This window comes from Agrilus planipennis, unplaced genomic scaffold (assembly GCF_000699045.2).
Source record: "Agrilus planipennis isolate EAB-ADULT unplaced genomic scaffold, Apla_2.0 scaffold65, whole genome shotgun sequence".
In the NCBI taxonomy this organism is placed as follows: domain Eukaryota; kingdom Metazoa; phylum Arthropoda; class Insecta; order Coleoptera; family Buprestidae; genus Agrilus; species Agrilus planipennis.
In genome coordinates, this window is record NW_020439271.1 from 822,700 (window position 1) to 838,428 (window position 15,729).

Consider the following 15,729-nt stretch of genomic DNA (forward strand, 5'->3'; position numbering starts at 1 on the left):
GAAAGGAATTTATGACCTAAAATGTTTGAAGAAATGTTTGAAGTTGAACTGAACAAAGAAATTTGAAATGTAAATAAAGTAAATAATAACCCTAGATCAAACTAAATGGAAAAGTTTTGAANTTTATTGTTTACCCTTTTTACTTCATGATTTATAACAGTGCCATCCATAACACTATTTTACGCTTAGGCACAAATGAAACCCTTCTCGAAATCGAAACAAAAGATTTTGATTCTTAAAGAAACTATTATTTCAAAAAAAGCAGACGTTAAAACTCGACTCGAACATTGAGGTAGATCTAAATGAGATTACTGTTCGCAAATAGTCAAGGATATGGGTTGTTCTAGTTTTGGGGAAATGCGAAGATTAACTCAGGATAGGAAAGAATGGAGGTGCGTGTCCAACCCGTCTTAAGACTGACGACCTCATGATGATGATAATAACAAAATAAAATTAAACACCCGAAATAAATTTTTAAATATTTTAAAGAATATAACACTTGATCAATCACAGATTAACAGTAATACAACTTTAGATATCGCGGTCGCTGCTGTAAAATCTTTAATTTATTTATTTATTAACCTATTTGTGGAAGAGATTAATTCTCTTTAACTTTTTTTAATGTTCTGCTTATGAATTCTAATTAGACTGTTAGAATAATAAAAAATGATTGTTGGTACTTATTCCAACATTATAACTTCTTTAACTGTTGTAACTCCATTCTTTCCATTTTTCTTGGCAAATCTTCTTGACATTGACGTTAATGTGACATTATGTATGTATAAACCAATTCATAATATTTTTTTGTAGTTTATGTTAGTGTATATAAAGTTTATGTCAACAGTGTACAATCGGTATATTCAGCAACTAGTTTACTGATTATTATTTCCTAAATTTGATCATTTATTTACTAATATAAGTATATTTTTATTCGCTGAGTGAGGAACATATGTTTCAATTTTGATCCTAATCTGCTTTCAAAATCGTCTGATCCATTCATGATCATATCACGAGTAGCTATCAGGGATACGCTACAGTGAATTAACTTTTGAATTAATGTTTACCACTGTAAATAACCTCAGATTAATGGGGAAAAATTGTTGTTAGTGTGACGCCTTCGCCGAAAGTCGAGCCCGGATCCCCTGGCTTTACGCACCATTTCTCTACCTGTAAGCCACTAATAGTACCAACAACAACGATCTTTGCCTAACTATGCAGGTCACAGAATCATTGGTTCGAAGATTTCCTCATTAATTCGTAGTTATCTGTAGTGGTAAAAATTAATTCACTTTAATGTATTAAAAACCCTACTACAGATCTTCTGAAGATGTCTCATTGTTAACAAAAGATAAGACTTGTCCCTATATATAATTTCAATGAACGTGTAACTGTTCCGAATAGATGCACACCTAAATTATTTTAATTGTGTTGAAAATTATAGGAAAGAAGTATTAAAGGCTTATAGCTCTACATTCTTGAAATTACCAGTTATTTGGTAACGTAAATCCTTCTGGAGTATGTGCGCGGATTAAAGGTTGGAATAAAGGCACTGAGGAGAATTATGGCTGAAGAATAGGAGCGGTAAAGTTCCCTTTAAAGTTTCAGTAAGTCACTTATTTCGGTCTGCTTAACTTCGAAAAGGTGATTCAATCGTAGGTACCTACGCCAGTACTCCGCAAGATTGCATGTTATTTTCAAAATCAATTTTATCGCTTCTGTTCAACTTTAAATTTTTATTACGCTGAATTTCCGTTTCGCTTGTTCTTACTATTAAAAGTTTAAATCTTTGGTTTTAATAAAACTCTATTTCTCAATTTTTGCCAGACATGTAATCAATTTAAAACCCTAGCTTACGATCAACTAATAAACTTGTGTATCGTGTAAGTCGTATAAATATAATATGGCAAGGATAGCTATAAATAAAGCCGTTTTCTGGTTGTTAGTATGATATTAAAAGTGTACCCGCAAACGTTTCGCATTGATGGCTTTGGATCCAATATCAAGCATATCGCAGAATCTACTGCATGTACCGCCATCTGTAGACATTTATAACTACTGGTTACAGTTTTAATTTCTGCAGATGGATTTTGTATACTTACAGACAAAGCAAAATGTTTACCGAGCATAGAAATTCCATATTTCTTTATCAGCTTTTTTTCATTTTATGTCGAACGAGCAAAAATGCATAATTGGGAGAACGTGTGGAATATATGTTTTTCAACCATTTACCATTTTTTTTTGTACGGGTGCGAAGCATGGACGGTGGGCGCGGCGGAAAAAAAAGGTTAGAAGCGTTCGAAATGTGGTGTTACAGGCGAATGATGAGGATACCGTGGATAGAGAAAGTTAGAAATGAAGAGGTATTAGAAAGAATAGGAGAACAGAAGACTCTATAGAAGTCAATAAGAAATAGGCGAGATAGGTTGGTAGGACACCTTTTCAGGCATAAAAGTCTAGTCAGAGACAGTTTATAGTCAGAAACGGGAGTGAAGAGGGGTTTGAGTGTTTCGTCGCCTTGTAAGGGCTCGTTTTCGGCAATATCCTGCTGATACTTATCAGTAGGGCAGAATAAAGCGGCACCACCAAAACTAATTAGCAGTGCATTTAGTTGAGATAAGAACGCATAAACGTTTAACTTGTGGAAATTTATATTGAACTTACAACTACTGTACACTTTTAATTACACTATACATGATCTGAATCTCTTCGCTTTACATGATCTGAGTCTGAATCTGTCTTAGAAACTTAAAACTAAGACGTAAATAAACTTAACTATGCAAATAAAGGGGGTGGAGTGTAGGAGTCCCTTCCTAAATATTATGGATGACAAGCTTCATTGGTCATTACCACTGGGGGTGGTTCTGGTAGACACAATAGTCCCAGATTTCACCATCTGACCCAGTTTACATTTATGGGTAAATAAAATGGATCGCTTTGAGTCCTCGATGGACCTGCGCATTACAAGACATGAACTTATGACAGCCTTCTTGCTGTCAACCCTGACCAATTTATTGTTTACCCTTTTTACTTCATGATTTATAACAGTGCCATCCATAACACTATTTTACGCTTAGGCACAAATGAAACCCTTCTCGAAATCGAAACAAAAGATTTTGATTCTTAAAGAAACTATTATTTCAAAAAAAGCAGACGTTAAAACTCGACTCGAACATTGAGGTAGATCTAAATGAGATTACTGTTCGCAAATAGTCAAGGATATGGGTTGTTCTAGTTTTGGGGAAATGCGAAGATTAACTCAGGATAGGAAAGAATGGAGGTGCGTGTCCAACCCGTCTTAAGACTGACGACCTCATGATGATGATAATAACAAAATAAAATTAAACACCCGAAATAAATTTTTAAATATTTTAAAGAATATAACACTTGATCAATCACAGATTAACAGTAATACAACTTTAGATATCGCGGTCGCTGCTGTAAAATCTTTAATTTATTTATTTATTAACCTATTTGTGGAAGAGATTAATTCTCTTTAACTTTTTTTAATGTTCTGCTTATGAATTCTAATTAGACTGTTAGAATAATAAAAAATGATTGTTGGTACTTATTCCAACATTATAACTTCTTTAACTGTTGTAACTCCATTCTTTCCATTTTTCTTGGCAAATCTTCTTGACATTGACGTTAATGTGACATTATGTATGTATAAACCAATTCATAATATTTTTTTGTAGTTTATGTTAGTGTATATAAAGTTTATGTCAACAGTGTACAATCGGTATCAATAGAACAATTTCGTTTTGTATAAATACCACACACTTTATTGAAATTCTTAAACATTTTAAAGTCTGGTTTCAGAAAATTTACAAAATTTTATTTGTCAGTTTTGATGACGAAAGTAACCGTCAATGCTGGTTCAGTGAGCACTGAATAAAGATGCAGACAATTACATTAACTAAACAAAAATATTCCAGAATTTATTTAAATATTACTGACAGTAAAAATTGTCAGTGAGGAATGTCACTCCCAGATCCCAAAGTCTGAAAGTGCAATGCAAGAAGTTACTGCAACAGAAAATCGTCCTGTAAGAGCAACGGGTAATGACAAAATTTCATCATCGATTCGTGCCGAATCCGAAGACGAGTCGAACAATCAGAATCCTTCGAGTATTGTGACGTCAATTTCTTCATTGGTGTGTAGAATTTGCCATACAAACACAGTCCACGAGGCTCTCATCTCCCCTTGTTATTGTAAAGGTTCGTTAGCTTATGTTCATCTGTCGTGCTTAGAAAGATGGTTGAATCAGTCGAGCAGAAATTATTGCGAATTGTGTATGTATCAATACAACGCAGTGCAAACGCAACGGTACGGTCTGATAGAAGGAATACGGATGTGGATAATGCATCCGAGAAACCGAACCCATATTCAGTCTGACGTGCTGATATTAGTTTTGCTCACTATTGTCACCGTAGGTTTGATAGTTGTTTGTCTGCTGGGAATTCATTATTTCGAGATCGAAGGCGAAAAGATCGGAATATCGAAGAATTGGACGAAAGGAGCGATCATATTTTTTCTGTGCATTGTCGTTGTTGGTTACTTGATAACGTTGTATTTAATGATCAAGGACCAAGTGGTGCCGTGGTATCAGTGGTGGAAACGAACTCTAGATGTGAGACTCTTGCTGACCCCGTCTGTCTTAGATGACTCGATTAACGTGCAAAGACAAAACAGAGAAACGTCAGTGTAATAAGTATTTAAAAATAAAACCTGCTAGATTACTAGACCTAAAACTAATTTTACACTAGGCTTCAGGAAATTGAATCAATTAATCTACAGTCCTGAAGATGTCCCGTGTGTTCACAGTCAAAGTGCCAACGACAGGCAAATTAACGCGCTGCAAACCTGCAATATTAAATTTTACTGTTACTTTACCAACATTTAAAATCATCTGAGAATCAAGAGCGCTTATACACATATATCTTAAGTGTAGGTACAAATCACGAAAGAAAAGAGTTATCGCAAAAATAGCTCAAAAATCGTCCGTTTCCTCGCCCTCAAATTTTACTTTAAACTAAGTTCCAAATAATTATTTATTAATGATGAAGTCACTTCTATGCTCGCGAACGGTTAATTTAGAAAAAGGTTTTTAAAGGTGTATGTTTGGAGCACGGCGTTGTACGGGTGTGAAACATGGACAGTGGGAGCGACGGAAAAGAAAAGGTTAGAAGCGTTCGAAATGTGGTGTTATAGGCGGATGATGAGGATATCGTGGGTAGAAAAGGTTAGAAATGAAGAGGTATTGGAAAGAATAGGAGAACAGAGGACTCTATGGAAGTCAATAAAAAATAGGCGAGATAGGTTGGTAGGACACCGTCTCAGGCATGAAGGTCTAGTCAGAGACATATTAGAGGCAGAAACAGGAGTTAGGAGGGGTAGAGGTAGACCTAGATTAGATTACTGTTCGCAAATAGTTAAGGATGTGGGCTGTTCTAGTTTTAGGGAAATGCGAAGTTTAGCTCAGGATAGGAAAGAGTGGAGGTACGTGTCCAACCAGTCTTAGGACTGATGATCTTATGATGATGAATGATAATAAATCCCCAGTCTGAATACATATGAGTAAAACAGTTGGCTAACGCTTACATAAACGAAATGAGAACTACCCTTATACAATATTAAGTCAGACAAAGGCTCCAGTAATTGGTAACAACCTGGAACTCCTTAAGTTTTATTAATATGAATAAACGGTAAATCTGTTACAAAAACAGTTGGCTACACAGTGAAAAACTATCCCTTATCTTGAATTATGAACTTGAACCAAGGACAAAAACGTTAATCTACCATAAACTGCATTCTGATAGCAGGTTATCTGGATCTTGAGCAATAACAATATTTTTTTACCACCTATGAAAAGGTGAGAATGAAAACTTACAGTTTACAATACCCGACCCCATTTGATACATTTATTACGATTTTTTTGTGAATTGTAATTGAAGTATTTAATATCTCAGACGCCAGGGTTTTTAGTATTTGTGTCTCATTGTACTGTGCATACCAGAATTACCATATGAAGGTAACTTTGTAACTGCAGCATGACCATCGGATTTATTAAAACAGAAAAAAATCTGATGTAGCACTTTCTCACAGGTCGGCGCCTATTGTTTCCTTTTTATCCTCCATATAATTTTCACAATGTTTATGGGGTGAAAATTCACCAGTAAGTGTTTATCTTGTTTTCTTACCCCATCAAAGTCATAAAACAAATGGCAAAATACTAGTTATCACCCTCATTCAAATCTACTGCAATTATAATGTAATATTTTTCCTGATTTAAGTTTATAATCCAAGATAAAACGTGGTTTTTCACCCTACGATCACATGGTTTTGTAAACTAAGTCGTAACAGATTTATAGAGTTTATTAATTTATTAATAAAACATAGGAGTTCCAGATTTTGTAAGATCCCAGATACGCCAGACATTACTTATCTTCTGAGTAACAAAATGGATGGGATAGAATTGTGTTAGTATGTACTTGGAACGCATGCATACCTGCTAACTTGGGCTAACTGCCAATTTGCAGATGTTATGTGCTAAAAGTATGTAAAAAATTAATCATTATCATTCCAGACTCTTCCCATAGGCGGTAATTTCTGCCAGACGCTACAAGCTTCGCAAAAAATCGGTTGTCTGTAAAGTCGGTTTACTGACGATAGTTGAACGTGACAACGTCATTAGAAAATACTGATGGAATGGTTTCATTTTTCAAAAGAAAATTTTAATTTTATTTGTTTGATAGATATTTTGTATGCATATAGAGAAGGAGGTAAATGAAAATGTATTATTGTATAGCAGCTGTCCACGCGGACGCATCGCTCACTCAAGTAGGAGAGAGACAGATGTCGAACGCTGCCGAACGCGGAGGCCGAGTGTGCCTCTTTGTCGCTCGTTCCGCGCTCTCGCTTGCACTTCAAGCCTTAAATGGAACGCCTCAGAGCGAGGTAACGCCGCATGAGTCATGTTTTTTCGTGCGTGCAGCCGGCTCCATCGAATTATAAGACGTTGTCACGTCAAAAAGTTGCAACTTTACTTATACCCTGAGGCTTTATGTTTAAATATGATACTTAGAAAACTATTTTAATACTTTTTGTAAGCGCAGTCAAACCAACTGTAGGAGTCAAACATTCCCCAGACATAATTAATATGTCGCTGTGAGTGTAAGCCCAAGCGCGTTAATTAGGTGGCTTCATAATAACACAGCGACATTTTAAAAATAGTGTCTGGGGAATGTTTAACTCCTACAATTGGCCTGGCTGCTTACAAAAAGTATAGAAATACAGTTTCCTAAGTATCACATTTAAACATAAAGCCTGAGACTATAAGTAAAATTACGATTAGCTTTTTCCCGAACTTTGAAGCGTCTGGGAGAGATTACCGCCGATGGGTAGTGACTGGAAGCTTTTATTATTAATTTTTAACAATATCCTGTGAAACATTATGTAAAAATCAGCACTCAGATTTTAAGAAAAGTAATATTTTTACGTACCTTTAGCACTTAATATCTTCAAATTGACCGTCAGCCCAAGCTAGCCGGAAATGTGTAATCCTTCATTATATGCAATTCCTAGGAAATTTATTTAATTCCTAAAATCGTCCGGAAATGTGTGAAATAAATTATATTAATCACATTTCCTAGGAAATCTATACATTTCCTAAATAACAATCAAAAATGTATTGCAGGTAATACTAAAGAGGCAATACTACGGCAGGCTGTTTGGAGATATACCTATATCCATTCGTGACGTCATTATTTGGTTAGGGAGATTTCTGACAGACCGGAGTATCTTGAATGTTCCTTCCCGCCGGAGACGGGCTGATATGTTAGATGTTGGAATAATATGACGAGGTTATCTTTGTTTCAGCAAACACAATGACCTTGAATTTTTAGTATGCTGTAAAGGTGATAATGCAGATCATTTTTATATATATGTATATGTTGGGTGCGGAGATCATAATGAAGCATACTTTTCGAAGAAATTATTCCAACATATCAGCCTACCTCCGACGAACAGGAGCATTAAAGAAACTACAATATATGTCATAAATCTACCTAATAACCATACAATAACGCCACTAATACATATACATCTCCAAACCTAACCCAACCTAACAATAACGTCACCAATGCATATACATCAGGCGATCGCACCAGAAGTGCGTAAACACAGATTACTCTGATTCTCAGTTTATTAACGTGTTTTATTCATTTTATTCGCAGAAAGCATCAGTTTTATACATTTTCTAGTACAATATCGGAATTTCATAAAATTCCTAGGAAATTTCTAAATAGCCTCGGAATTGAATATATTTCAAACATTTCCAGGAACATATGCATACGTTCAAAGTTCATACTAACGCTGCTCTATTCCACCAATTTTGTTACTCAGAAAATTATTAATATCTGGCAGTTCTGCGATCTTGGAACATATTCAAAAAAAAAGAAGTAGGCAGCGCGAGAATTTTTGCTACTCCAACTTCAGACATGGTTTTGTAAATTGCACATCCACCATGTACGCGTACGTAAAATTGACGGGGTAGACAGTCCCTACCATTAATAGTAATTTTATATTACTGTAGATAAGAAGTGCATTAATTAGACCCTCGCTTCTTTTTCTCATTTACAAATCCATTTATACGCTTCAACTCATCGTTTTAAGTGCTGCGTGTACGTATCCATATATTGGGCCCTAAAAGTGTACTTGAATTCCACTATCTTCGTAAGAGTGCTTCAAAAGAGCATAGAATATTAAGAAATTTCCCCTTGTATAAATAAATTCACAAACAGTCAATTTAATGCTGCAAAGTCTGAGCGGTGTTTAAATAGAGATTAATTCGGAGCGCAACTGACGTGCCTTAAAAGGATTTTGCATTCATTGAAAATCCTATTTAAGGTAAAACCAGGACTGAGCTGCTTAAGATATGGATGTGCTTTTTAGAAGGAATTTGCAGAAAATGAGATATATATATATATAAGTACAGCACAAAATTAAACGCGGTCGCAACTAGACGTATAAATATGAAGGAATTCTGTTTAGGTTCAAAAAAGAAACATGCACCTTTGCAGTCATCAACTATGCTGGCAATTCGTCGAACCAGAATTAACTTTTACTCAGCACAAATTCTTTTAAATGAAGTCATCATTACCATAAGGTCGTCAGTCCTAAGACTGGTTGGACACGTACCTCCACTCGTTCCTATCCTGAGCTAATCTTCGCATTTCCCTAAAACTAGAACAACCCACATCCTTAACTATTTGTGAACAGTAATCTAACCTAGGTCTACCTCTACCTCTCCTAACTCCTGTTTATGCTTCTAATATGTCTCTGACTAGATCCTCATACCTAAGAAGGTGTCCTGCTAACCTATCTCGCCTATTTTTTATTGACTTCCATCGCGTCCTCTGTTCTCCTATTCCTTCTAATAACTTTTCATTTCTAACCTTTTCTACCCACGTTATCCTCATCATGCGCCTGTAACACCACATTTCGAAAGCTTCTAACCTTTTCCTTTCCGCCGCGCCCACTGACCATGTTTCGCACCCGTACAACGCTGCGCTTCAACCTTTAGCAACCTTTTTCTAATTTCTAAATTAACCGTTCGCGAGCACGTCTGGAAAAGCAACCTATCGAAGCTCACCACCGCCGAGAAAATTCAAGATGCAACCTTCAACAAGAATTATCATGTTATCCGTGTTTTGGGATCTTGAAGGTGTAGTTTTAGTAGATTTCCTGCAGAAAGGGACCATAATAATGGCTTATAAATATCCAAATTACGCCTGTTTATAAAAAAAGTTGCGCAAGTATTGTCTTGCAGCAGAACAATGTACCCACTCTAGCACCATTACAAAAGCTACAGTAACTAAGGTGAGCTTCGAATTAGTTGAGCAATCGTCATATTTGCCAGATTTGGTTCACAGTGATTACCAGCTGTTTCCAAAACCTAAAGAATCCTTGCATGGTAAGCGATTTTCGTCAGATAATGTGACAATATGTGAGATAAATCAGTGGGATTCAAATACTGAAGAATCATTTTTTCGAGAAGCCTTAGAAATGCTACGACATCGATGGTAAAAAAGTGTTGACTTTAATAAACACAGATGTTGAAAAATAAATATAAAATATTTCTAAATTTGTCAGGGATGGAGCAAAGGGATCGGTCCTCAGATGTGTGTATGAGTATGTACAAAGCAGAATATTTAAGTTGAAATGCTTTTTATTTCTGTTTTATTCCATCACGACAAAAAGTGGAAACGATAACATAAAACGCGGTAGATTTTATTGTCACGAGAGGCTCTCGAAAGCCATATGCTATTTGTTCTATCTCGTAACAAAATATTGGAACATTATTTTTCCATCCTGAGCAATATCACCTTGCCCCCGCAAAAATACCTACGTATATGCACACACACATAACTACGTGTACACGTATATCTACCTATGGCAGGAATGTATGTAGGTACCTATAACGTGAGGTCACATTTCGGAAAGCAAATGGCCGAAACGATTTCTCGTAGCATGCAATAAAGAAAAGCCGCGAGGCATTATATCTCCATTCTAATACGCCAACTAACGGCTTTTAGAAATGCTGTCTGATGCAATAAGATGTGTTTAAACTTTTATATATATATGTAGGTGCCTAACCGCCCACCAAAGCCGCCTTTTCCATATTGCATCATTATGCAGAGTGATAGAACGACACGCGCTAACTGGAGAAATTGAAAAACAAAAGATCACAAAGCGAGACCTCTCTATCGATTTACGTTCGCCAACATATGCCCTAGACCGCTAGGCGTCGAAATAAACTTAAATTTTGTATGCGCATAAATTTAATGATGCCTACCCTTTTATTCGCGACTAGAACCCCTGCATTTAATACCTGCCTACGCTCGTGTTGCAAACATTCTACAAAGACAAATAAAATTGAACGTCCAGCTTTATTTGCAGCGAGTTTCACTTATGACACATGCTGAACACATAAATGTAAAAGGCCTTCCACCGTACACTTTGAGGATACCTGACAATTCGGGTGTCGACTTGAACTACATGTGAGCTCCAGATTTTCTCGTATGTCATAATAAAAATAGAACAGGGAAAGTGAACGAAAAGAGTAGTTATTTTGACATAAATAGAAGAGCAATTTATTTTAACGCGATGGTCTAGAGCAGGGGTGGCCAACCCAAATGAACTTTCGGGTCACTTTGAAAACAAATCATAACTCCACGGCTCGTGTATAAAACTATATATCTCCATATTAGATTTAGACTAGACATTTTTTGGAATGAATAATTGAAACAATAAATTATTATTAGTGTTTACTATTATTCTTACATGTAAACATAGATAATATAATAGTAATGATACTAAACTAACATTAGAAATCATGGTCTTTTTAAAAATTACTTAAAAGAAACAGTACCTAAAGGAAATTGTATTGGTAAATAAATATAGGGTTGTTCGGAAAGTCATTTCGTTTTTTTTTGTGGAAATGAAAGACAGTTTTCGTATAATAAACAATTACTTTATTAAATTATATATTGACCGTTCTGGTCCAACACCTTTTGCCATCTTTCTGGTAGTAGCATAATTCCACGCTCATAAAATTTTTGGTCTTTGCTGGCAAAAAACTGATCGAGGAGGTTTTTGACCTCCTCATTTGAGGTGAAGGTTTTACCGTCTAAAAAATTTTGGAGTGACCGGAACAAATAATAATCCGATGGTGCCAGGTCTGGAGAATATGGTGGGTGTAGCATTGTATCCCATTCAAGCTGTAAAAGCTTTTGGCGAGTGACCAAACTTGTGTGAGGTCTCGCGTTGTCTTGGTGAAACACTACACCTTTCCTGTTGATTAGTTCTGACCTTTTCTGTTGAAGTGCATCATTCAGTTTGTCCAGCTGATGACAGTAGACTTCCGAATTAATCGTTGTGTTATCCGGTAAAAGCTCAAAAAAAACGATTCCTTTAAAATCCCACCAAACAGACAGCATCACCTTTTTTTGGTGAATATCGGCTTTGGAAATGGTTTGAGCCGGTTCATCTTTTTTGCTCCATGACCTCTTGCGTTTGACGTTGTTGTATACAACCCATTTTTCGTCCCCAGTGATGATGCGCTTCAAAAACGGATCATTTTCGTGACGTTTGAGAAGAGAATCGCAGACGTCAATACGGCGACACAGATTTCTCTCTTTGAGAACATGGGGAACCCATACATCGAGCTTCGAGGATAATCCCAGGCCTTTCAAGTGGTCATAAACTGTTGAATTTGATAAATTTAACCTCAATCCGATCTCACGTGTTGTTATTCTCCAGTTTACATAAACTAATGCCTTTATCGCGTCTTTATCAGCTTCAACCGGCCTTCCCGAACGTGGTGCATCTTCGACATTACAATTGCCGGATCGAAATTTAGCGAACCAGTTCTGCACTGGCGTACTGTCAACACACCTTCTCCATACACATCAGTCAATTTCTGTCTGGCTTGAACAGCATTTTTACCCTTTCTGTAGTAAAACAGTAAGATATGTCGAAAATGCTGCTTATCGCTCTCCATATTTAAAAGGGCACCAACCAAAAACTACTGCGTAGAATTAATTGGAATTTTTCACACACAAGCCTTGCATATGAGCTCTCAAAGCATATAAAAATTATACGGCTTAAATGTGAAGTTGGGTGCAAAGGACTTTTCGAACAACCCTATAAAACAGACATATGTATCGCCAACCTTGAATAGGGACCGAGCGGCATGGCCTAGAGGTTTAGACCATTGCTTAGCATTCCGGAGGACGCCGGTTCGATGCCTTGGTCCAAGTTTTTCTGTGGTTTCCTTGGGTCACTTAGGCAAATGCTGAAGCAGTAATATTCCACAGATAATCTTTCATTCTCTTCTGTCTTCATTTCGTCCGTCTCATCTTTCTCAACCCGAACCACCACCCACCCATTCCCACAATTCCTAAAAGCAGGCTGAAGAGGGCCTTCCGCCCTATCTCCCGGCATAGTCCGGAGGAACTGCCCGCCCACTAGCATTACTGGCTGGTGGGAATGAAACAACCAAAAGTTTAAAAAGTTTTTTTGAATAAGGGCGAGAGACCCTGGTGCCAGTTTCACGTTGACAATAATGCCCATATTCAGTGTAGGTGAAACATATACATCTTTAAAAGGGTTTCTGGTCTATAGGGGTGAGTTTATTTAATTATATTCTAAATATTGCCTAGATATTATTTAAATATTTTTAAGAAGAAAAAAATAAAAAGTATAAAAGTTGTTTGTCCCCCTCCACTTATTTCTAAAGTATTAATCAAAAAAATGTGAAATTAATTTAGCAAGTGTAATATAATAACATCAGTATTGATCAAAAAACATAAGCAACACTGTAGCTGCTTTTGTATGCAATAAAACGTATAAACATTCGTTTTTGTGTGCTTACGACGATATAAATGGGTTGTATGCACTCTTGAGTTAATACACAAACTTGTCAACATTTAATAAAAACTTGCTTGTCGATAACCCTATTGCGTGTGAGACTCCATCTATAAAATAGCACATGCTGCCGCAACTTTATTTAATAAACGCAATTTTACCCCAAAAAAATGCTGCTTCCTATTCCCTCTTGGTCCTCTAATTGCCAGAATTTTCCTAACTTCATTATTATTAATCATGTTTTACTTAATACTAATTCTATGTTGTAGTAACTCACGATTAATGAATCATGTGCTACACTAAAATACAATTAGTGGAAGAACAAAAATTACTTTCGTTTCGACATACAAAAAAAGGCAATTTATTAGATTCGGGTTAAATGCGTTCCCGCGTCTTCCCCACCCGTCCATTTTCTACTGGGAGAAATTATTCTGATAGCATCTCCAAAGGATAACCTTTTTTTGTTAAACTGTCCAAACGCAAACGAGCCAGCTGAATAAAACATGTCCAGTGTAGAACATTTATCATGCCTTTTGTGAGTTTTGTCATTACGATTTTTATTTAAAAAGCAAACGTATTGATGCTAAAGCACGTATGATACCACACAATTATATTGGATGTAACGCAAAACTGCTGCAGAATTTTGATAAAGAACTATCCGTGACTTATATACTTTGACACTATCAGTACTACCACATATATACTTCATTTACTTTATCTAGCAATGTTCCCCTTCCAATGTCTTGGATGCGCGCTGGCAAAATCGTAGGTAGGGAGAAAAACGCTCATTATACTCTCGACTCTTGTTCATTAAACATACTTTTTCATACAGTACCTGCCAAAAGTTTTGTTCAATCATGAATAGTAGTGCGAGTCGAAAACAAACGTTAAAGCCTTTAATATGTCTTCAAATATAAATAAACATCTCGTTGATATTTTCAGTAAAAATAGTACCAATAACAGCACATTTGAGCAATGCAATTGTAGTGGAAAAAATGCTCAATTTTTCTGTGCAGTACTGTACGGATTATACGCTCCTCATCGGTTAAGAGTTTGGCCGAGAGTTGTCTCCTTCCTTTTCTGGCCTAGTACTGTTCTTTTCTACTTTGCGCTGGTCAAATTGAAGGTCACATCGCTACAGAAACTAAACAGAGTATAACAATCAATTCAATTATTTGAAAGTATGAATCAATAACTTCTATCCGAAACAATTTAAATTGCCTTATACTTAAGCATACCTTTCACTTACGCAATCGCTTTAAAAAATTGAATCAAAAATTAAAATCAAACAAAATGGAAAACTTTAGTCCTCCAATGTATGTTCTTTTACCTCTCCTCTCATGAAATTGCCCTTACATTTTGTTAGAGATTGTTCATAAAATACGTTCGCAAATAAGAGGGTGGGAGGGAGGGGTTATTGCTTAGAGTTACGAGATATGGCAAGGGGAAGGGGAGTCTAAGGAGATGTGACGTTCCCAGCTCATCAATTTTATTTTAATGTTTTTCTTAACTTGGCAGTTCTTAAAATTTTTGCATACTTGTAATCAAGAAAATTATTACAGTAAGTAAATTTTGCGATGTAAACGCTATTAGGTATTTCGCTTTCTAGTTTTGGATAAAATTCATTAATCCAATTTACGACTTGAATTCTCTTTTGAAGATTGGAACGGTTTAAATGGTGCAAAATTCAATCAAGAGATGAGTACCCATCCTCTTACATATTTAAAAGATTTTTCTTTCACTGTTCGATTTCTTTAATGTAAGGTTATTATTAATCGTCAGAAGCAACTTTTCATAAAAAGAAAGTAAAGTAATTAAAAAGTCACAACTCCGGAACTATCGAAAATTGCTTAGCATAAACTTGGGCTGGGGGTGTTTAAAATAGGCGTCAAAGTTTTCTACACCGTCTGTTTACAGTAGCTGACACTATTTTGTGAGGGAACTTATAATAAAAAGCAAAATTTCCTCAAACGTATTGGGATCCGTCAAATGGGCATACACCATCTGGTGGCAAAATTTATAACTCGAATGAGGGAAAATTTTTCATAGGAACTGTGCACGCAAAAATGTAATGTAAAATTGTTTATTAAAGAAATAAAACACGTTAAAAAAGTAAAAAATTTTTTGATGATGGAGTCGACGAAGTTTTCTTCTAAAGGTAAATCAAATAAAAAGTTAATATGTTCAGTGAAAAGCTGCAATAGCACTTCAGACATAGATCTTCACTCTTCACCTACATTAACTACTTTCCAATAAAAACTAACCGTTTTATATATGTAAAAAATATATTCGGAAAATTAG

General features: G+C 35.9%; 2 protein-coding genes across 4 annotated transcripts in view; both read left to right on the forward strand.

Moving 5' to 3' along the window:
- LOC108734125 (zwei Ig domain protein zig-8) overlaps nt 1-15,729 on the forward strand; it is a 495,980-nt gene that overhangs the window by 406,747 nt on the left and 73,504 nt on the right. The gene's annotated exons all lie outside the window — the stretch shown is intronic.
- Nucleotides 3,661-4,726, forward strand: LOC108734126 (E3 ubiquitin-protein ligase MARCH3-like). Its single transcript, XM_018465537.2, has one exon. The coding sequence runs from the start codon at nt 4,013-4,015 to the stop codon at nt 4,706-4,708; it is 696 nt and encodes a 231-aa protein (XP_018321039.1). The 5' UTR covers nt 3,661-4,012; the 3' UTR covers nt 4,709-4,726.